General features: G+C 35.9%; 1 protein-coding gene and 1 pseudogene across 1 annotated transcript; one reads left to right on the top strand and one right to left on the bottom strand.

The window, feature by feature from the left end:
* The first annotated feature begins 513 nt into the window (after nt 1-513).
* Nucleotides 514-14,125, top strand: LOC105045239 (receptor-like cytoplasmic kinase 185). The gene is made up of 5 exons (XM_010923445.4): nt 514-914; nt 1,689-1,885; nt 2,166-2,355; nt 11,819-12,210; nt 13,262-14,125. Exons 1-5 carry the CDS (start codon nt 782-784, stop codon nt 13,865-13,867), a joined length of 1,518 nt encoding a protein of 505 aa, XP_010921747.1. The 5' UTR covers nt 514-781; the 3' UTR covers nt 13,868-14,125.
* A 2,364-nt stretch (nt 14,126-16,489) lies between these two features.
* LOC140858141 (probable feruloyl esterase A) lies at nt 16,490-22,933 on the bottom strand (annotated as a pseudogene).
* Nucleotides 22,934-23,957: the final 1,024 nt, after the last annotated feature.

Below are 23,957 nucleotides of genomic sequence, written 5' to 3'. Positions count from 1 at the left end.
ATATAAATAATAATATAATATTTATTTAAATTCTTAGTGTCATTTTATATCTTCGATTATCTACATAAATAAATTTTAATTATAAAAATATAATAATATCATATATTAATAATATAATTTAATTTATATAAATAAAATTTAATATTATTTTTTTATTAACCTAAAATTTGAATTTAATGTTTGAAGGATTGTTAGATAGGAGGATACAAAGCATAGAAAAAATTACTTAAATGGATAATCTCATATGCTAAAAAAATTATTTTAAATTTTTATTTTATAATATATATATTAGATTTGCAATTGCTGGTAGAAGCTACCTGAAAGAATAGGTACATAGAAAGGTTCACCTGGGAAAGCCTTTCCCCTTTTTTTTTTTTTTTTAATTACAGAATTACAACATTTACCGTTAGATTACGGCATTATGCGCTATTTTCTCTCACTACCCTCCCTCACCCCTTTCTTACACAAGTGCTGACTTTTCTCGGCTTCTCTCTCTCTCAACCCGGCCTCTCTCCCACTCTTATTTCCCTTGTTCTTTCCTTGTTTTTAAATAATAATTTTATCTCACCTTCTCTCTTCGTTCCCGTTCTCTCCCTTTAATCCTCTTCTTTCCGTCGTAAAAATTCGATCTTTTCGGTTCTTTGATCTGATCGTGGCGAGAATACTAGACTCTGCTGCAATCAGTAAGAACCGCGGAGGAGGTGAAGCGGCGCTGCTGTTAGAGCTCCCAGTCGGAGGATTTTTTTTTTTCTCTGTTGTAGATTTCCGTTCGTGATTTGGGATGGGTTGCTTCCCCTGTTTTGGATCGCCCGACCAGGAGAAGGAGGGGAAAAGTGAGGTGAAGGGAGGAGGGGATTTCAAGCAGGAAGCTCCGGCAGCCCCATCGTCGCATCATGTGGCGAGGGTCAGCTCTGGTAATTAAATTTCAAGTTTTTCTTCTCGAATATTCGCTTATCTTAGTGATTTTTGTCTGTCCAGTGGGCGATACTTGTATGATCTTGAGTTTTTCGGGATTTATTAAATCTGTTTGGTTTTGATTTAAGTCTGATCTAGGAATTTTAATTTTATGTCACAATTTTAGTAAAGTAAGAATCTTTTTCTAAATAAGAGGGGATTGATGGCTAAAATTTGTTCTTTTAACCATTTATCAGTATTTTGCTGGATAACGTTGGGGCTGATTGGAGATCAGAAACATGTCCATTGAACTGTAATTCTCTCGCTATGCATATGCGTGGATCTTCTCAAAGAAGGCATATAATTTTTCTTTTCCACTAAAAATGATGCTGTCAGTTGCTTTATAGCTTGATCAGGAAAAGATAGTATTATCATTTGTTATTTTAAAAAAAAATGTGTAGCATTGTAACTGTGTTCTCAAAACAAAACTAGAATTGTGGAAAGACGAGCACACTCCACCTCCATTTATGTAAGAAGAACATGATTAGTGCAAATGACTAACTTCGTCTTGGAAAAGAATGTACTCAACATATGTGGAACTTAAGAATGTGCTCCAACCTTAACTTGGATTCTGTCTCCAATGACTAGCATATGCATGCTTTAGATAATTTTGATTATGAATTCCTCAAATCTTGGAGTCCAACATTTGAATGGTATTGCTAACTGCTATAGGTTGAGTTCTTGTTCTTTTTAATTTTCTTATTCATTAACTTTGAGTCGCTTGGTGGTGCTAGACAAATCGAAGTCCATGAGCGGTTCAGAGTCCAAGAAGGAAGCTTCAATACCCAAAGAAGGAAATGGTGCGCATATTGCAGCACAGACTTTCACTTTTCGTGAGCTTGCTGCTGTTACCCAGAACTTTAGGGCAGATTGCTTTTTGGGTGAAGGAGGCTTTGGTCGTGTATATAAAGGACGATTGGAGAATGGACAGGTGAACTTTTTATATATATACAGATTAATGCATCGGCATTCCACGAACATTACCTTCCCTGCCTACAGAATTGCAATGTTGAACATGTGCACTGAAGTTGATCTCTGATTCATGCAGTTTATCTTGTTTCCACATATTAATTTTATACCTTAAATAGATAGCCCAGAGTTGTTTACATATTTACAGATATACATAGTTTTGTGTCTCTGTGTTTTTCTGATCAATCTTGGTTTCTAGCTGTCTTCTGAGTTGATTCAAGGAAATACTTTATTTTTGGCAGGTTGTTGCTGTGAAACAGCTTGACAGGAATGGCCTTCAAGGAAATAGAGAGTTTCTGGTGGAGGTTCTTATGCTTAGTCTCTTGCATCACCCTAATCTTGTCAATCTGATTGGTTACTGTGCTGATGGTGATCAACGCCTACTCGTTTATGAGTTTATGCCACTGGGATCACTAGAAGATCACTTACATGGTTAGATTCCATACTTTGTCTATGCTGGTGATAATATTGCTTTACTGTGAAGGCATTTCTATTAGTTGTGTTGGCAGTCTGTTACAACTTCCAAATGTATAATAAGATGCACTTATCAAAAATAGGGAGGGTCCAGAATGTTCTCAAATCATGCATGTTAAACCAATTTGATTGGCACATTAGTTTCCATCAGTTATGCAATTCTTCTCACAGATATTGGTTCTATATCTCTATATTTGGATTTGTAATTCAGAATTCCATTTCTGGGTATACTAGGATTGCTAGGGGTAGGTTTAGAGGGTTCAATTTTTTCTTTGACTGTATTTTGGTACTTATATTTGACTATCTTTTGACGTAACAATTAAAATTTTGAGCTTTTCTGAACATCTTGATGCGAAACATGATAAGCATTGAGGGGAAGAGAATATTTTAGAAAATGATCGAATATGGAAAATATTTCCTGTAAACAGACATAGGGAAATATTTTTCGGTTAGGCAGTATTCTTGTTTCAGCATATGAAATAGATATGTACAGTGAAATGGTATTATTTGTACCAACCAGCTATCTGTGTTAGTATTGGGAAACTAGGTAACAAAGAACTGCACTCACTTAGCAATTGTAAAGCCTTTCTGTCAACTCACTGTCAGCTTTATGTTCAACCTTATTATTAATCATCTTGGTTTTGGTAAGTTCTCACATACCATTTTTTTCACTTTAAAAGGTACATGATGGGCCCCAATCTAACTCATATTTTTGTGTGGAAAACAAGTATTCTTTTACCTTTTTGGAATCATTTTTGGAGAATTTTGAATAACTAAACCAACTTATGAATCTAAAGCCATATAATATTTAGGAAAAGTGAATAGTTGTTACTTTATGGAGTTTTAGATTTACTAAGAGTTTAAGCTTGAGTCAGGTACACTGAATTAGAACTAAGGCCATCATGAGGTCGGAGTACTTTTAGGAAGAAGAAAGATTACTTTCTCATTGTTATGTTCTATAATAGGGTCCATGTAGAGTGATGAACTTGAAGGATTTATTATTTTTTTTAGAAAAATCTTTTGTTATTATCTTCACTTATTGTTCTCCATTTTTTCCTCGCGCATAACAGAAACATGGATCTACAGTTTGTTTACAACCCTGTGTCAAATTGTTTGCAGAAAAGGCCTTCCTGGGAAGTTTTTCTATTCTTATGGTGTAGTACTAGCAACCTTCGCTATTTTTTTTCCTAAAAGGGTTTGCAAGTCAATTATAAGTTGAAAACTAAATTTGCCTAATGAACTTTCTAATTAAGAAAGAAGTTACTTCAAAGAGAATCCTAATGAAATATTAGTGGGTATGAAAAGGAATAAGAGAAATGGGAAGCAGTGTAGTTAATCTGTCAAGATACGACCGAGGTGTACGTTGAGATTATTTGGAGTAGTTTTAGTCATTATGAGAAATGTAGTATTATAGGTGTTCAAATTTGGTTGAATTTTTGGAATGTGTAATTTGATTCCATTTGAGATTCTCCAATGTGCCTTAATGACAACTCTGAATTTTTTGAGTTGTCACATGACAGTGTAGTTCAATTTTGGCAAAATAGTCAAAAATTCTTGTTTCTTTGCATTTATAACCATTCCTCTTGATCCTACATATTATTTTATCCCTCTGCATGATAGTCCCGATTCTTTCAGTTTTTCACTCATCTCCTAATATTAGAAATAGCTGAGCAGATGGGCGTAACCTTTCTGTATGGATAAGATAATTGGCCCTTAATTTGGCTATTCTTTGATCACATAAGTCCAAAAGCACACTTCTAAGCTACCATAATTATCAAATTGAAGTCATAAAAATCATCTGGGTGTTTTTGCCCATATAAGAACACATTTAATTTTAACATATAGCAATTAGCAAGTTATCTTCTCTCTATAAGATGGTTAATGGGACTTCTTTTTTTTTTCTTTTTTTGATTGGTTAAAGAAAGTAGATAATCTTGCGTTTGCTTGAGTGCATCTACTGCAAGAGCAATTTTTGTTTCCAAATGTACTGAATACCTTGTGACTAAATTACTTCTTTTAGTATTAATTTTTATCTAAGGGAACTTGCATGCTACTCATTCATCTTCCAAAGGTTAGATGCAGTAGTTCATTTAACAATAAGATACCTAGTTTCAAGTGCAAACCTTGTCAAGTAGATATTGAAAAGAGTTACAGGTTCTTGAAGTCCAAATTTCATGGTACCATGGAACCATTACAAAATTGTCATCTAGGAAAGGACAAGAGAGACATTTTTTGTAGGAAATCTTACAATACTTGATAAGATCTAGAGAATAGGCTAAGTCTTTGCAGCTGTGAACTAACGTCTGCCTGTTACGCTAAGTGTTCAAACATAAGATTATGATGCATAAATAGTTGTCTTCCCATGAATTGCTGAGATTCCCACTAAGGCTTCCCATATTTGCTTTTTGTAGGTGCAGTCCATGTGATTAATCTTTGCTAGCCCAATTTTATAGGGGATGCCATACAATTTGCAAATGGTTATCATCAAGGCTTTAAGAATGTCCATATGCAAGTTCACTACTTTGTACCATTCTATACCAAAGAGTGTAGGTATCAATATCATCATGTCTTCCTAGGATGCAAAGGAAATTGGCCATCACTACCATCATCTACTATTACTTCGACACCAGTCCATCTTGGCGATTCATGTGACACATATCTATGCTTCTGGATACATGTCAGACATTTCAGATATGTATCAACATGTTATTTTTTCTGTAGAAAGGCACATTTCCAAAACTGAGCCTGACATAATTCTCCTATAAATCTCATAATAACTAGAGGTGGAGCTTTAGTTGTCCATCAATCTTGTTTTCAAGATGGAGCTAATAAAAATCTTAGGTAGTGTTTGGATACCCAAATTCTGGGTGGAATAAGGGCTTATTCCACCTTATTCCCCCAAACAGATGAAAAAGTGGTGGTAGGCCACCCTGATTTAGCAATTCCGGTCAACCCTCCCTAATTCCAGGCATCCCTGGTTTAGCAATTCCATGGTGGACCATGGAATTGCTTATTCTAGGTCTTTAATGAGCACTATCTAGGTACATGGAATAACACTCCATTAATTGCACTGGAATAAGGGCTGGAATAGCAGATTTCCAACCAAACAGAAATTTGGAATAACAAGGGTGAATAGCTATTCTATGAGAATTCGTATTCCTATTACAGGAATAAGATTTTGGTATCCAAACACTATCTTAGTGAACTGTTATTTTAACTTTTGTGCTTGAGTGATGTTTGGAGTTCAAATTAGGAACATGTATCTCTATAATAATAGTCGATGAGGCATACAATCACTTGTCTTTTTATTTTGGAGTTCAAATTAGGAACATGTATCTCTATAATAATAGTTGATAAGGCAAACAATCACTAGTCTTTTTATGTTTCTTCCCCCTTCTGTTATCATCCTTGATGCTAATGCCGCTAAGTTGTAAATAAATTTAGCAAATTATCGATCTTAAACTTCATAATTTATACTTGTGATCACTTATTTAAGTATACAAGTCACCTCTGTCAACATAGCTGTGACCAATATTCACATAGAAATCGAGAGTAGCATGTTCGTGGTTATATATGAGTTTATCAATTATCAGATAAGTTAGCACTTATATTAAAGAAACACTTGTCAGTTATATATAATATCAAACAAACTAATAAGTTTTACACAGAACATTTCCATTCTGCAACATTCAAACTTTTTTTCTCTTATATGTCCCTTTGTCTTGTATCTTTTCTCTAGCCAGTTCAAATACTTGGATGCACATCCACATCAGAATCATGTCTATGTCCATGTAATACCGCCAACAAATACTCCCATCCATCATTGGAATCAGTTGCCCCAATCCTCATTATGCTAATCAAGTAAACTCCTGAAAGGGAAAACTTGCTCTTACAATTTTTGATGGTCCAGAATAACGCCGTGTGCTATAGAATATTTGAACACCCAAACTTGATTTGAATATCGACCCTTAAGATGGGCACGTCTTTGGTATTAGGCAATGCACTTGATGCTTGTGATAGAGAAACACCACTATGGGCAGCTTTCCAAGAGGAAGTTTTATATTATCAAAAAGTCAACTAATTTCAACAAGTGATATATTTCCTTTTGCACCTAATCTTATGAAATAATATGCTTATTTTACCATTTTGTGTCAATATCTTTCATGAAGAGTTTGTTCACCCATACATGATGGAGTTTAGGTGGATATTTTGCCTACATATTGTACGAAACAAGTCCATATTTGCAAATCTGCATCTATTTCTGTGCCACATTAGCATGTCTGACTGGTGAGGCATCCATTTTAATATAAGTAACACATTTGTTTAATGCCTTGCCTTGTAGCTATTTCATGAAAGCATCATAATTAATCATCGATGACCACACTCAATTGATGCTCTGCATACATTGTTAGGTATTTTATAAGTTATTGATCTTTAGTCTTTGGTGTTTTTCACATTAATATTTTTTGCTTTCACTAGTTAGATTTAAGTATTTCCACCTAGAAGTATTCCTTTTCCATGAGAAATTACCATGCTGGCTCCAATAGAACAGCTAGATTTTTCAACTTTCTAGTTTAAGACCTGAACTGTGCATCTTTTGATCATGGTCTGATTCCAGGCCATATGGTGAACTGCAGAGGTAGGTCTCTTTTGATGTCCTGTTGTCTTTCTGAAAAAGAAAAAAGAGGAAAAAAATGAAGTCCAGTAGTCCATTTTGGACAAAGATGCTCATGCTACGTTATTTAAGATACTTGGCTCTAGTGTATAAAAGATTAGGTAGCTAAGAAGGCAAGGAGTATCAATGTAACTAATTCAACTTTCTCCTGCATCAAGAGCATCTTTACCTTCAGTTCTGAAGTCATTCCTAGTTATTGGAGATCATCAATCAATTTGCAAAAGCACATGATCATCTGCCCCAAATCAGGGATTTGAATTGCCTGTCAACCTTTTGCCATATTCAACATCCAAGCAATTAAAATGTCACCTTTTCAGTTTAATGTTTAAATGAAAACAAACAAATCATTATCAAATCAGTTATTCATTAGCTGCCTTGCCATTGCTTGGTGATGTCTTTCTACTTGCTGAACACTCGAAGAATTTTTCAAAGGCTTCAGCCACCAACCACCAAAATGTCAGCATATAGAATGTGGGAGATAGTTATGACTGGCCCATGATGACAACATGTGGGGATGGTTTGAGTAGTCTTCCTATATAATGTAACAAAAAGGTGCTCTCCACACATAATGGAAAAGAATGCAAGGGTAGAGATCCTTGATGAGTCCTCTTGGAGAAGCAAGTAGAAGCATGGTTTTCAGAACTGTCCCAAACCGGATGGTTCGGGGCATGCTGAACCGGACCGGCAAGGAACCAGAACGGTTCCGGCCGGATTTTCGAAAATGGTCCAAACTAGTTGGTTCGGTACGGTTTCAAGTTGAACCGTCCGATTCGGTACGGTTAAGTCCGGTTCGATCTAGTTTGCCTTTTTCTTTTTTTTTTTTTTTGCTGGTTGTGGGACTTTTTTTTATTTTTTTTTATTTTCGGTACGGTATGGTACGGTACCGATCCACAATTGGCACGGGGTCCAGTACCGGTATTTAAAACTTTGAATTAAAGAAAAACTTCAACATTTATTTGAATGCTGAAGAACACAAATGATACATAAGATTAGATGCCTTTCCTCCATTATGGTCAAAATCCAATGGCATAGAGCATGCAATCGACTGCCAATCAGTTGAGCTGATCATACACCCTGCTCATGTTCATCCGAATGTTCTTGATCATGTTCTGTAGCATGATCAGATTGCTCTCTAATGGTCATCTCACCTTCGCATCTTCTTTAGTTAGCGAATATGATTAGATCATCTAATTATATAGAAAAACAAAGATACAGAGTAAATTTCTTAGGGTTGCCATCTTTAGGTGGCTTGTTAAAAACTGTTTGATAAAGATAGGAAATCATTTTGGATTCAAATTTTTTGCATGTACACCCCAGGAAATTTCCAATTTTACATGTATGCCCCTGAAAATTTTGATTTTACTCAGGTTGCACTGGATTTATTTTCGTTTTGTACGAATGCCTCTGCCATTCACTTCTGTCACCAGCCATGGGACTAAGGGTCAAAGTGAGTCTTCATTGAAGTTAGTCTTTAATTACAAATGGCCAGATTGCCCCAAAAAAATTAAAACTTTGATCTAGAGGAAGGACAAAATAGTCTTTTCCATGAATAATGGCTAGTTCTGACAGCTATTGTGATGGAAGCAGACAGCAGGGCTTTTGTACTACAAAGAAAAAAAAATCCAGTGGCATCTGCACAAAATCAAAATTTACAGGAGCATACAAACGAAATCAGAAATTTGCAGGGGCGTATACATGCAAAAATTCCTGTTGAATTTACTCCTGGAATTGAAACATTTCTATCAAGCACAAGATCTTAGCAACCAAAGACTCGGAGCTTGCCCCATATGTGACCCTTTCCTTTGAGTATAACAGCATATTTCACAAAACATCTTTAAGAATTCTGTTACTCACTCTACAATACTTTTTTCTTTTCTTTTTCTTTTTTGTTTTCTCTTATTTTATTTGGTGTCAAACCAGTGCATCCTATTGTAGTGTGTACTGTAGGTTCTAATTGAAGGTGCTAAGGGCACATAAACACATTCATGAAATCCATAGAGATATTAAGAAGGCAATGAAGTCTCCATGATGAACGGTACTTATTGCATGTGGATGACTTTTTATTTGTTGGTGAAGGTTAGATTATGTAAATGGAAGTAGGAAGAATTTCATAGAAGATTTTATTGTCAAATTCTTTAAAAATGTCTTTGTACTTGTTTAGTATCATCTACCATTTCAGTTTCTAAATGATTTTGCCATATCATGTTGTTCCATTTTGGGATTGGCACTTATCAGTATTAGAAAGATACAGACATATTGATGGAAGCTTTCAATCGAGACAAACCTTTTTTTTTTTTTCTGTTCTTTCCAATTAGTTTTAAATGGCATACTGATGTTGAATCAATTAGTTTTTTTTTTTTCTGTTCTTTCCAATTAGTTTTGTTTCTGTTCTTTCCAATGGTTTGATTTCTGGGGCACATTGTTTGTATGAATCATGGAATGCCGCACCTGGCCGAACAGCCCAGTACATCCCATATCATACTGATCTTGCACCATACCAACACTGTAATAGGATGGTGCCTGTATTTTGATGCTGATTACGTATGCACTTTTGTTTGTGATCACAGGATATTAGCATTGTTGATGAGAGTATTGTAAATAATATATTTTCAAATGTCAATTATCTTGGTAATGATTACTGCATTTGCTTTCTATGATGCACTATGTCAAAATGATGTAATTACCAAGCAATTTCTCTGGATATATTTCTTATCCTCCAGTCATCATGAGGATGAATGTCCAAAGGAGCGTGCAATTATAAATGGACTAATGCTGATTCACCTCTAAAAAAAACTTGCAGAAGGATGCTAAAGTTAAACAAACTTTTCTAAATCAGGGCGATCCTAATGACATGTGATCTTGGACGGCTGCCAGCTGAGGTGCAATATAATGGACCTCCACGTTATGTGGTTTAAGTGCCTAAAGCATTGGCAGCTTTATTTTCTTCTCTCCAAATATTAGCATGTTTCCCTTCACTACTTTGCCTCGTCCATACAGGGTAGTTTTGCTAGCAATCTATTTAATAGTAGTATTGCAGTTAACCTGAAGCAGCTGTTATTTCCCAGTTCTAAGGATCTTAAAACACTTCTGATTAGATATAATTTTTTTTTTCCTGCACGTTCATAAGGATTTTAAGGCTCTTTTTGAGGTTTATATGGAATAGATTGTTCTGGTCAATGATCCCTAGTTTGTGATATTTGAGTTTTCTTAGGAAGACATTCCTCAGAGAGGCTGACAGTTAATGAAATCCCCCTGCATAAACCTATATAATTTTAGCTTGTTTTTCATTTTATCCTGGAAGTCAATGACCACCTATTTTCAAATCCTTAGCAACGTGTTTATTAGGTTATCATGTTTCCTTTTAACCTTGAATATGCTTAAAGCATATTTCATCCTGAAAAGTTGATTTAAACTATTTCAGTTAATTGATTCTAGGAATGTATCTTGTCTTCGGTTTTGAATAATATCTTGTTTATGAATTTCAGTGCCCTCTTCTTGACTTGAGTCTGAGAGACTTCCTACCGTACAGTGGCCACAAGGAAGTCCTGCATTTCTTCTGGCAATATAATTTTTAATAGTTTTTGCACTTTATACCTTATAATGCTACTCTTAGCTTCCTCTGGTATGATCATTCATCCACCTGGGCAGAGCAGGCCGCACTTGCCAGCATTGTCAGATCTCAATGGAAAATTCAATTTTGGCCTAGATGTAGAGGAGCGAATATGAGTTGGAAACATCTTTTTCTTGATAATAGACTCATCCAACGATTAGAATATAGATATGTATGAAAATGTTGAATAAAGATGTTGATTTAAAGATGCAAGACATTGGATGAGTTTAAGACATTATCATCATTCCAATTGAGTCATTTTTTGAGTGGGACAAAATATGTGCTTGTGGGAACTGTCCTAAGATGATTTAGATGATACAATCAATAGCAGAACCAAGTGCAGAAGTGGAATATTTAAAACAGATCAGTTCACTGACTGGTATTACTATTAGGTTGCATGTTGTATCACATGTTATGCATTAAGAGTTTGGAAATTTGATATAAACAATAAAATCTCGTATGTGAATAGACAAGTTGAGGTTGGGTTTGGCTCAACCAAAACCAACCATGTTAGGTCTTGAGCCTAATCTTAATTTAGTCTGACCCATTAAGGAATCAACCTTGCAACCATACCCTGACTAGATCCAAAGAAAGGTTGCACGGTAACCTAATTAAATCCAATGACAGAAGGGGGCTGGTGAGTGTAGGTCTTTATAATGGAAGGAGTTAGCAAGATACAGCTTTGGGCAAGAAATTCAATGCCATTGGAGACTTGGAATAAAAAACATCCTTTACAATTCAAATTAGATTTTTTGCTAACTTCTTAAGCCATCACATCCACCCATGAGGACTGCTACGTTGCCATCCTCACTTGCTCTTCAAGAGGAAAAGTAAGCTAGCACTAGGAAACAGACCAAATCGGCTGGGATTTCTATTAATGATGCCACCAACCTAACCATTCAATGCAATTTGGATCCAATTGGTCAGCCAGGTTGACCTGGTTGCGATCTAAACTCATTGGCATCCCAACTTGTATAAATCAGTCTTGATAGTGAACATCACATGCACTGAATTTAGACGGAACGCTGCTTTAATTTGACTCCTGATGTTAAGATTTCTTTTGAGGTGCATATTTTTTCGATAGTTCAATAAGATGAATCCTTTTAAGATGGCTCATTTTACCTTCTTCTGAGTAGATCTTCCATCTGACAAGGAGCCCCTTGACTGGAATACACGGATGAAGATAGCAGCTGGTGCAGCTAAAGGATTGGAATACCTGCATGATAAGGCAAATCCTCCAGTAATTTACCGAGATTTCAAATCATCTAACATCCTTCTTGGAGAAGGATATCACCCAAAACTGTCAGACTTTGGGCTTGCAAAACTTGGTCCTGTAGGTGACAAGACTCATGTCTCAACAAGGGTGATGGGAACATATGGTTATTGCGCTCCTGAGTATGCTATGACTGGACAACTTACAGTGAAATCTGATGTCTACAGTTTTGGTGTTGTCTTCCTTGAACTAATTACAGGGCGTAAAGCAATCGACAACACTCGGCCTGCTGGGGAGCAAAATCTGGTGGCATGGGTAGGTTGCTCTTATATTTTTATCAAAAAATTATATGTGTGGACGTATGTGACTTTGCTTCTAGCAAAAGGCGAGGGTATCTACTCTTTAGAATCAATAATGGAAACTAAAAATCACATGTTGTGGTAGTCTCTAACCTATGCATCTAGTGGGTGTAAAAAAAAATGATTAGTTAAAATAATGTGAGATGATGCTTTTCTATGATCTAAGTATTAAAATGTATTTGTTTTCAATCTTTCTATATTTTAACATGTACAAATCATGATCAATAAGATGGATTCTCAATTTAAATACTTTGTCTTGTATTTTAGCAGACTGGCACAATGAAAATCATCCATTTGGTTGGAATATGCATAGGTCAAAGAAACAGGTGATATTTGGTTTATACGCATTTTTAATACTATACATCATGCTCGTTGGTATAGAACTTTGATTTAATGCTCGATTGTCAAATTCGGAATTGAGAGGTGTATGTACCTCCTCCTCTCGAGTGGAGCATAGTTCATGATATATGTACGTACCCCAACTTTTTCAGAACAGGTCCGAGTCAAATAGCAATGCTTTGAAGCACTTCTTTTTACGTTACGTTATTTCAGAAACCTAAGGACTCCATCGTATGGACATGTAAAATATAGGATTTTCAATCCTAATAGGAAAAGAGGGAGGGGGGATATATACCCAATTTAAAGTGAGCAAATATAATTCCATACTCGATCTCATAGATACATATAAAATTCTGTGGAAAGCTGTATTCAATGAAAGTCATATGCAGGGCTCGGAGGGAGATCTTTCATATCTTTTGATACATGCACACACATGCATACGTTCATACATGCGTATGTATATGCATGGCTTGAGCTAAATTACTATTAAGTAACCTTAATACAAGGATTTCTACAAATCAAGTACATGAAGATTATTTTTAGAATTCTATTTCTCATCTTTATGTCCATAATACTCTTGAACTATATTTGCTATATTCGAAGAAAGGAATCAATATGTTTCATTTGTTATTTGATAGAAATCATCTTCTTTTTGTACTTATCTGCAGGCTCGACCATTATTTAAAGACCGAAGAAAATTTCCCAAAATGGCTGACCCGTTGCTACAAGGCCATTACCCAGTGAGAGGCCTATACCAGGCCCTGGCTGTTGCAGCAATGTGCTTACAGGAGCAAGCGGCAACTAGACCTCTTATAGGAGATGTTGTGACTGCACTTTCATATCTTGCTTCACAAGGTTATGACCCGAATGCTCCTGCTCAAAATAATAAAGTTGGTCCATCTACTCCTAGGGCTAGGGACGACCGAAAAAGCCTTGGTGGTGGGAGCCATCAACATGGTGTTCAATCACCACATAGAAATTCTCCTGACTTCAGGCAGAGGGATCTTATCCGAGGAGCAAGCTATGGAGCAGATATTGGCAGAGGTGGTGCCGGTGGTGGCTCTGGACGGACATGGGGGTTGGATGAGTTAGAGACAGAGGTATCTCAGAAGGACAGCCCAGTTGACATCGGAAAGGAAAGGGAAACCCCAAAGAATGTCCACCGAGATTTCAATAGAGAGCGTGCTGTTGCCGAGGCTAAAGTATGGGGTGAAAATTGGAGAGAGAGAAAGCGGACATATGCACAGGGTAGCTTCGATAGCACAAACGAGTAGCTGAGAGGTGGTTCCAGACAACCCTTTACAGGGTGCATTTGATCTTTGTTGGTCTTATAGCAGAAATGCATGTATAGGTCAGCACTCTGTGGATCAGAAGGCATCATCTACACCATCTTGGTTCCATGTTCTCTCTGTGAACAAGATTGATGTTCTCTGTCATGAGTGCTGCTCCTTTTGTAATTTTTCGGTGGAGAATCAGGTCAGATGCCTCTCCAGGTATTTCCTGGATGGATGTAAAGTGTTTTATGAGTGGAAGCCTTGTCATTTCTCTGTGATGAAAACCAAAGATAAAAAAATGCATCGAAAATATAGAATTGCATTCCAGAGCAAAAACATGTAGCCTAGCACTGGTATGTTTTATGTGCAATTTGTTGCACTTTGTATTTAGGGCATTTCGAGCCTAAAGTACAAGAAACGATTGTCATAATTTTGTCCATAGAGTTGAATCGGAGTTTCCTTTGGTAATACCTATATTTCATATGACTACCTTACGTCATTTTTGTGTCATGATTCTAAGCATTGACGAACATTGGCCGTGATCAGTTGATGTTCTCTCTTGATTTCTAGGTTTGCATTTTAGTGATGTGCTACTTTTTTTGACCTGTATCTGATCAGTGTGCTTGACTGTGGTTCTGATGTTCATGATCATATCCTGTTATAGAATTATATATTGAGATAAAGTTCAGCTATTATGTTCCAGATACTGCTGTTCATGCAATTTCCTCAGGCACCTTATCAGTTCAGCAGTTTCCACTTCTTCATTTGCCTTTTTAAACCCTTGCTCGCTGAACTTAATGTCATGAATTTCGAATCACAAGCCAATTAAGATGGGCATGTAGGAGTTTTCTATGTTAGCCTTCAGCAACGCCAGTCTCAGTTGCTAATGTTCATTTATGCATGTAATTAGGTGTCATTTAGTATATTTTTTTAGTGCTTTACAGTACTTGCATGGCTTCAAGGTTTACAGTTGATGGACAAGAAAGCTCATGTCTCTGTGAGTGTGATGGCAGGCCTGTTCGTAGTAAATGTGCTGGCTAATAGACTGATGTTGATTACTCAAAATCATCGCAGCTGATTTAGTCTGATCCAAGGCGAGGGATGAACTGATGAGTACCTGAAAGCAATCAATGTGAGCTTTGACTTCGATGTAATCTTTTGGCTTTCAACTCTATGTGCAAATTCAAGAATCTAGATTAACATTCTCTGTTAAAATATTAAATAAACTGCCTTACAAGTAAATAAGAAAACATGCTTTTTGGCAGCACGAATAACGATTACAAAATTATACAAACTCCAGAGTTCAATCTATTCATGGTTCAACGGCTGTAGTTTTCTATTAATGTTGACATTAAAGATCGGTTTATTTCCAATAAGTTTTTTAAGGAATTATATTGCATCTATTGAAATCTAGTTGTTCAGTCTTTCCACCCATGTTTGTATTAAAAGAAACTGGGACTCTGAGCTTGTTTCGTTTAGTTGTTAATTAAGTGTAAATAAGCTTCTGGCCAGGCCTGAGCTGCTCAAGTCCTGTTATCTCCCAAGTGGAGAGGAATGAAAGCCAGGATATGAACACTGGTAATACGGGTGAATGCCATGTATCCTTAACTCTCGCAACATTTACAAAACATTCTGTAGTGCAGAAGTGAAATTTTATATGGAGTGCAGCAGTTGCCAATCAAAAAGGGACTATGACTGCCGATGATAACTCGTAGCTCGGCTGGTTGGTACTTCTCTCCATGAACAAGATGAGTGTAATGGTGAACATGCATGCTTGAGAGCATGATGCCGAGCTTGAGATGAAGTTGAGCGTGTTCTATGTATAGCATTCATTCCCCAATTTGGAGAGGGAACAGTGCATTTAAGCATTTGATCTCCCACACACATCCCCATCTGCCCCTCCCTTGATTGATTGCACTTGTGGCGACCTAAACTGCTTCATTCCCGGAACACTCCAACAACTCCAGAACAGGGTTAAGTTGCTAATTTTTAGCAAAAATGCCTAATTTCCTTGACATTTTCCTTTGAAAATTGACCGTAAAACTGGCTGGCTTATTGATTGATGAGAATGAACTGGTACTGGGGTTTCTTTGGTCAATATTATTAAATGTTTTCATTTTGGAGAAGATGGCAACAAGAAAGAATGTACGTGAATGAGGAAGCATTACTGCTTGATTATGAGTGAGAGTTTATTCAGTAGCTCATTATTGTCCTTTCGGATCCTCTCCAATCCTGAGACATCGCAATTCACAAACTATGATGGATGATTGTAGATGAATGCCGGTGGATCATGGAGAGTTGCTACTGAGTCATACATAACAGTAGAGCTAATCAGCCTACAGACCAACTCCAAAGTTGTATTCCGGAATTGCCAAAGGATTAGGCAGCGTAGGTCCGGATGCCTTTGCTTTCTAAACAATCTGAAAACATCCAATTGCAATTGGGAGAATGTCTAATACAATTTAGCTGCCATAGGTTTTAATTACAAGAATCAGTGCAAAGCTGTGATTTATATTTGAAGAAGTTTGAGGCAGTTCATCCAATCAAGCAATTAGCAGAAATTTTGATGCTATCCATTTAATGATTCTTCATCAATCAAACATCTTGTTTACTCAAACTGCATAAGAAACAAATGTAATTTGGATTAAAATATCATGATCACCACATTAATTGCAGAATTTATCAATCCACATGTGCGGATATATATCTTTCATAACAATAAACAAATTAATATAGTTATACAACACATACAGACTCTTCTTTCCTTGGATCCACCCGTTGGATCTTCATAGGCAAGAGAACAACTCGCCCTTCTTTTGTGCTGATTCACTAATATATTAAACACCAAATAACGCTAAAAAGAACTGCTACGACTACCTATTTCTGAACTTAGCTTTAGAATTGATGAAACAGCTGGGTCCTTAGACAGCTTGATGTTGCCGGCGAGGTCTGTTTGGAACTGTATAAAACTATTATCCTGTACAATATTGTTATCCATTATTATCCTACAAGTGCCCCAAGTTTCAGCCTGTAACTCGACGCCAAAATATTGCAGATGATCTGAAATGCTGTTCCCACTTACAGATCTTTGAGAAAGAAAACCAAATCAGAGAGGAGCATGAATAGCATCACACATTAAATCAAAACATCAACACAGATACGATTCACATATACCTGCTACATCTTGGATCTTCACCAGAACCATCACAAATCTCCTCGACCATGTATACCAGACTTCCTAATCCAATATTGTGTAGCCATACCTGGAAATTTTTCAGAAATGAGCTATGGCTTTCTGAAGTATAGAAAAGGTTAAGACTTCTAAGCAAATGAAGGGTTTCTGGATGTCATTAGAATGACATTGAATAAGAAACATTTGGAAGAAACAACAATCTAGATAACAGTCCTGAAGTAGTGCCAGGTTCTAAGACAGCTAGACTACAGTGGACCTCAAAACTAGGCAATTCAATTCAGCATAGAAGTGAAGATTTATAATCTAGCAATAGCAAGATGATGCCACAGTAACAGAACAAGGTGTTAGGGCTATTCAATGACAAGGACAAATGCCGCAGCACCGAATGCCTCAGCCCAGAGATGGAATGCATTAAAAGAAAATGGTTGATATAACTTTTTAAGAGCCTGGCTATATTAATGTCTATGGAATTAAATTACTATACTGAGCATTATTTTACCTCTCTTGCAAAGTGATGGTATGTCTTTTGGGGGAAATAATAATAGTACGGAGGTAGGTGTACCACCATGTCATGTCCATTGGTAACCCGAATTGCATGCGGCACATATTTGTGAAAGTATGATGTGAAAGCCGCATTCCCAATGCGAGGTTGTCCAAATGTCATAAGTTCAACATTGTGTATGCCATAATTGACCTACAAAAGAACAAGGAATAAATGCCAAGTCATAGATTCAATTGCAATGAGATGGGAAAAGCAACCAACTATAAGTCTAAGACTGGATCCTTCAAGCCTTCACATGAGAAGTTCACATGCCATTGCAGAAACATGATTGTACACAACTTCAAGGGAACAATATCTCTAAAAATTTATATACTAATGCATCTCATAGGAGATGGAGAAATCAAATGATGACCCTACATATCCATGCTTCAGTGCTTCCCTATACAGATACAAATTAAGTTAAAAGCCAGGAATGATCGGGAAATATGAGTCTAATATTTAGATCTACATAGAATACAATGTTTTTTAAAAAAGAAACCACTTGATACTTCTACATGTATATGAAACAATGATGAAGACAGATAAAAGAAAAAACAAAAACATCGAAGGGGAAATTTCAAGGAAAAAACTCAGCTAGGATAGCCTGCAAAAGCACCATCAAAATAGTTTCTGCCAGCTATGAAATATAAGCATAATAGATGCACTTTGAAAGGGCAAATTCCAGAGCAACTAAAGGTTAAGGGAAAAAATCAATAACGAATGTTCTGATACAAATGATTTGTTTTTCTTTTACAAGACCAGACAGTGCTTTGGACAAGGAAGGATCAAAATGTTCACTTAACAATATCTGTAAGTTCGAAAGAACTTCACATGACAGCTTATAACTAAGGTGAAATGTTGCATATAAATTACCATAATGTAGTTGGTGAAATAATCAGACTATCGACGGTTGAGATGATTATGCTACAAATTTTACAAGAAGTTTCATGAGAAAGATGAAGCAAAATAAAATCATGTGAAACATGTGATATACAAAGCAGGATGTTCAGCTCTAGATGGAAGATTTTTGTAAGAGATTCTCATAAATATAATGTTAAGTCCAAAGAATTAAACAAGAACTGTTTTTCTAGAAAATTACTGATATATAGATCAAATTTGTATGAGAGGTTTTGATGATTTTTACAGTAAGATCAAAGCACAAAAGGAAGCCATAGCCCCTCCCATTGAATGCCCTGTAACCATTATGCGAATATCTCCATATAGCTCCCTGGTCCTTTGGACGGCACTATAATCCCAGGACGTATTGTAGTGTTATGGTAAGCAGAATAAAATCCTGGTGCACCTGCAGTCAAAGCAGGAAGCAGGTGACTTGTAACAACTCTCCATTTCACAATTAATACATCTTCAAATGAACAAAATAGTGCTACCAACCATCGCATCAGGCATGTCTGGGTAGTTCAAATCAAGCTGTTTCCAGAACAGGTCTTGAATCCAATTCTGAATGCTGGTTAAAAAACAATAAATCCAATAAAAATAGTCGGAGCAACTTAGGAAAAAATGGCCTATGCAATAACCAAGACAAAATTCTTCAATACCCTAACAATAATGATGCCAAATTAAAAGCCTTTACTAAAGTTCCCTAATGGACAATAATCAATAATCACCACCTACCAAAATCATCAACAGATTTTCCAAGCAGAGGCAATTTTCCCAAGGATAAAAAAAACATAAGAACTCTAAGAGTATCTCAAGAATGGAGATTAAACTGTAACCAAACATAATGTATGAGTAATCACGGCCGGACTCACGACTATGAACATTCTAAATGAGACGTCTTGCATACAGGTTGGGGAATGATTATTTAGCAAGTTCAAGAGTATAACAAATTCCAGTGGCAGATTTTTGTCTGGTTTGCTGCAGGCATCTAGCATGCCTCATTCATATCAAAGAGAATAGAGATGGCAAGGCCACACTGGATATTGAAATGATAGTGGTGGTGGCAGTAGTGTAGGAGTGGTCTAGACTCAAGAAAAGGACAACAGATACAGAACTAGCAGTAATGTTGTCATTGATCACTAAACTGATGGACCAGATCATGTACCTCGTATGTGAACTTTCTTAAAAGGTAACCAACCTTAGTCATACTCTTAACCATTGATAAAAAGGCAACATCCATCCTCTACCTCCCTCCTCTAATGAACAAAAGAAACATCATAGCAATACTTTCAAAACTTACCAACCTACTCTTTCCCTACCTATTCTGAAACCTCTAATAAAGAAACATGACCACATAAATGAAGAACCCACGAACCAAATCTCAATCCTAATGGGAATATTACATGGCTAATGATATATAATGAAAGTTTCACACATATTTAATAGAGCTATTCAACTTGCACTAATTTTTGTAACTTATAATTCAAGTTACAGAAAAAAAAACCAGGTTGCCCCTTAGCATAGACAAGCTTAAAAGAGTGAGAAAACCAAATTTTCATTAATACCTGTTCTCTTGAGTTCCTCTGAATGCAATTATGATAGCATTAAGATCATGAGCAACACCGACAAAAGCCTGCATAAATAGTTTATTCATAACAAAAATTTAAGAGCTTGTTTACTTGTGTAGCTAGAAAGCATAACATAAGGTTCAAAGATAGAGCTGGTGTAAAGTTAGAACAAACCTGTAAACAGTTTTGGACATCAACAATCAGCTCTATCATCTCAAACCCCTGTATCAATACAAGTCAGTCTCGATCAGTTACCCCATCTTCAAAAGTTATAGGTAATCTTCTAAGAGAGACAGTATCTCAAAGCTCTACACGCATGTTCATTTGGCTGAAACAAACATAAAAGGACATTCCATATACCATTGTCATATCATTACACCTTGTGCAGGTCCATGTAAATAGGGCAGTTAGATCTGACATATACACCTGCAAAATGCAGCAAATTGCGCAGGTGAGAAATTCTTAGGAAAGAGAAACTCATTCAACAAACTTGGATACCTGGTTATACACAAGTATTCATTTTAGAGATATTCAATCAATCATAGTATATGCAAAGCCAGTCGATTTAAAATGAGGGCAAAATCCAAAATTATTTATAAACCAGTAAACTTTACATGTGTAAGCTCTGGATGATAAATGTGACATAACAGATTCACTGAACATAATATTTCAGGCATGTCTAGCTAAAGATCTGTTTAAATCAAAACTTACAGCAGAAGCATACTCCACAAGTATCGTGGCTAGAGTGTGGTTATAGATATGACTGTAATCTTCATGCTTGATCCTAAGTTCTGTGATCATGAAAGCATAAAAGTCAAACACATGGTCAAAATTCCAAAAAATACTGCTAGAGAAACAAGTTGCCAACATCTTAACTGCAAAAAATCATCAGATAATGTAATAAATGGATTTCACAACTGATGTTGAGAAATGCATGCACAAATGTAGCAGCAGCATCTGTTTAACTCAGCTTCATTTCTAATTTAAGCTTTACTAGTTCAGCACAAGAAAGGTTTTTAGATGGCTGCTTGAAATAAAAACCCAATTCTATAGTGCGCACAATATCTTCAGCAAGCCAGAAATATGTATATTAGGACCCAAATTTGCAAAAGACCGACCATAAATTTCCTCACAGCAGAGTTTGTTCAAATAAGAAGCTTGTTCTAATATGTTTAAGGGCCAAGGAGTCAATAAAATAGAATATAAATATCCCCTACATCAAAACAGAAATGGACAGTATTATGCTCACACGATCATGATGCATAGTTCAAGATCCAGGAAGGTCAAGGCAGAACGCATAAAGAGATTTTTTCTTTTAAAATTTATTTGGGGCTCGTTTTTTTAAAGTACAGACACTGAGAAGCATAGACTGTCAGATCAATCAAAAATTCAAATCATAACTTAGCTGTCTGATTGAGGAAAACCATTGTGAATCTGGAAACACCTTTACGAATTTGTTGAGAAACATCCTCATGATTGCTTTACTAAGTCATAGAAGTCACAAATGAATCATCAAATTATGAGCATTTGTGTTCATATGTATGCAAGGATGATGATTCCTTTAAAAAACTAATGAGATGGAGTTTTTACATGTATCAGACAATATCAGATTAAACAGAAGCACCCAATCTGAAGATGGCATTACAGAAATGAAGAATGAATGTTATAGTAAATAAATTATTTTCATTGTTTAACATCATTAATGAGATCAAAATAAGATACTTATTTTTTGTTTTAACCTATTCTTTTATTTTGTTTTTGTAGTCTTCACTTTTCTTCTTTAATCCAACATGTACGGTTCAAAGCAATACAAAAGGAGTATAACATCTTCATTAAGATATTCCTTCCCCTTTTCACAGCTCAAAAGGTATAACAGACCGGAGCCCTTTAGAATATAAGAGCTAGAAAGCAAATTATGTTGTTAATGCCATATAAGACAACGTTACTCTACCAACATGGAGGAAGGCTACTAAAAGCGTCAATAAAGAGATGAATGTATCTTCAAGGAGAAGCCTAGCAAATCGGCTCCCATGGACAACAATTAAAAGAATCATGCCCAAATAAGCATGTGACGACGCAACGGTCGCAGTCAATTTTTCTTTTTTCCTGAATTTCCTATCTTCAACATTCCACCACTCACCCTGAGAAGCGCTTTGAATAATAACATAAAGTAAACAAAATTGTTTCACAAAGTAAGTTTGCATTCTCATAAGATACTAGATAGAAGCAGCACAGCAGAAGCATCCACAAAGCAACCCAACAACTACCAAAATTAAGAGGATATTTTAAATTGATAAACCCTCCCCATCGAAGCATATCTAGCGATGCTCGTGCTGTATGTAGAAACCACTTCAAAGCAAAATATCACACGGCAAAAATGAAAGATATCACTGGTCTCAAAATTGAAGCTTGATAACGAAAACTATATGGAGATTACCTCTCCCTTCCGAAGCTGAAAGTAAGAAGATCAAAGCCACCACCTTTAGCCATCTCCACCGTTCCATTACTAATAAACATTCAATAACTATAAGAAAATAGAAGATGGCTATAAAAAAAAATAAAAAATAAAAAAAAAAAAGGTAATCTTGCAAAAACTACGACCATAAAATTTACTCAATTTCCAGAGTAGCAGAAGAAAATGGCTCAATCAGGGTCAAATTAGTCGAAAATTAGGGAAAATTTGATGGGGTTTTTCCAGACAAGTACCTTCCAGACGACAAAGCCCGCTCCTCTTCCCCCTTAAATGATTAAATCGACAGAGCTCGAAGAGGGTAGAGAGAAGGAAGATAACGAGTTATCGAACCGAGAGACCGCCGAAGATTGAAGCAGGCGATCTCCCCCTGTTTTTGGGTCGTCGTCGTTTCTTCGTAATGTAAAGCAGATAAGAAGAAGAGAGGATGTACCAAAAAAACGAAGGAGAAGAGAGAGGGTGAAGCAAGAAACGACCTGTTTGCGGTAATGCCCGAAATGCCCCCAGTTGTAGGCTTCAGCCAACTATTCTGAGTGGACTGGGATAATAAATAAAAAAAAAAAAAAAAAAAAAGCTGAATTGGGCGTGGAAGGAGCTCGGTACTGATTGCAATGGGCCTACTTTCTATGAACCCTTTTAGTGAGGATGGTCATCTTTTCCGAGTACGGCACTGTGCGGCCCTTTTAGTGAGGATGGTCATCTTTTCCGAGTACGGCACTGTGTGGCCCTTGCTCATGTGGAATGCAAGTCTGAACCAAAAAAAACAAAAAGCCTGGACACAGAAATACAGGATAGATTGATTTTTTTTTTTTTTTTTTGGTAGAACAGGATGGATTGATTTTGCCACATTTCTTTGATGTCTATTTTAAATTTAAAAAAAAATTAAATCAAAAATTTTAAAATATCAATTTTTTTGATTAAAAAATATAATATTTTTTTTTATTTTTAAATTTTATTTTTTATCGATGCATATTATAATATGACCAAATAATATATATCAAGTAAACTAATTATCTAGTAAATCGATATGTATCTCTAGATAATCAGTACATAGTTTTGAGAATATAATCTTTACAAATACATAGTACATAACCAGATAATATATATATTTAGTAAATTAGTCATCTAGTAGTCACATTCAAATATATCTCTAAGTAAATTGATATATATTTTTTAAAATATCATATTCATCCGTACACACTATATAGCAGTATGAAACTATAGATGAGGCGGACTCATACTCTAGTAAAAATTATATTCTAAAAATTATACATCAATTTTCTAGAGATGTGCATTAGATTATTATTAAATATATATCAAAGATACATATAGTATATATTAGAAGTCAACGAGTATATATTATCTGGTCATGTCATATATATGGGTGAATATAATATTTCAAAAACTATGTATCAATTTAT

Source organism: Elaeis guineensis, chromosome 5 (genome assembly GCF_000442705.2).
Source record: "Elaeis guineensis isolate ETL-2024a chromosome 5, EG11, whole genome shotgun sequence".
NCBI classification, from domain to species: Eukaryota; Viridiplantae; Streptophyta; class Magnoliopsida; order Arecales; family Arecaceae; genus Elaeis; species Elaeis guineensis.
The sequence above is the reverse complement of the archived record's forward strand: the minus strand, read 5'-3'. Positions and strand labels throughout refer to the sequence as shown.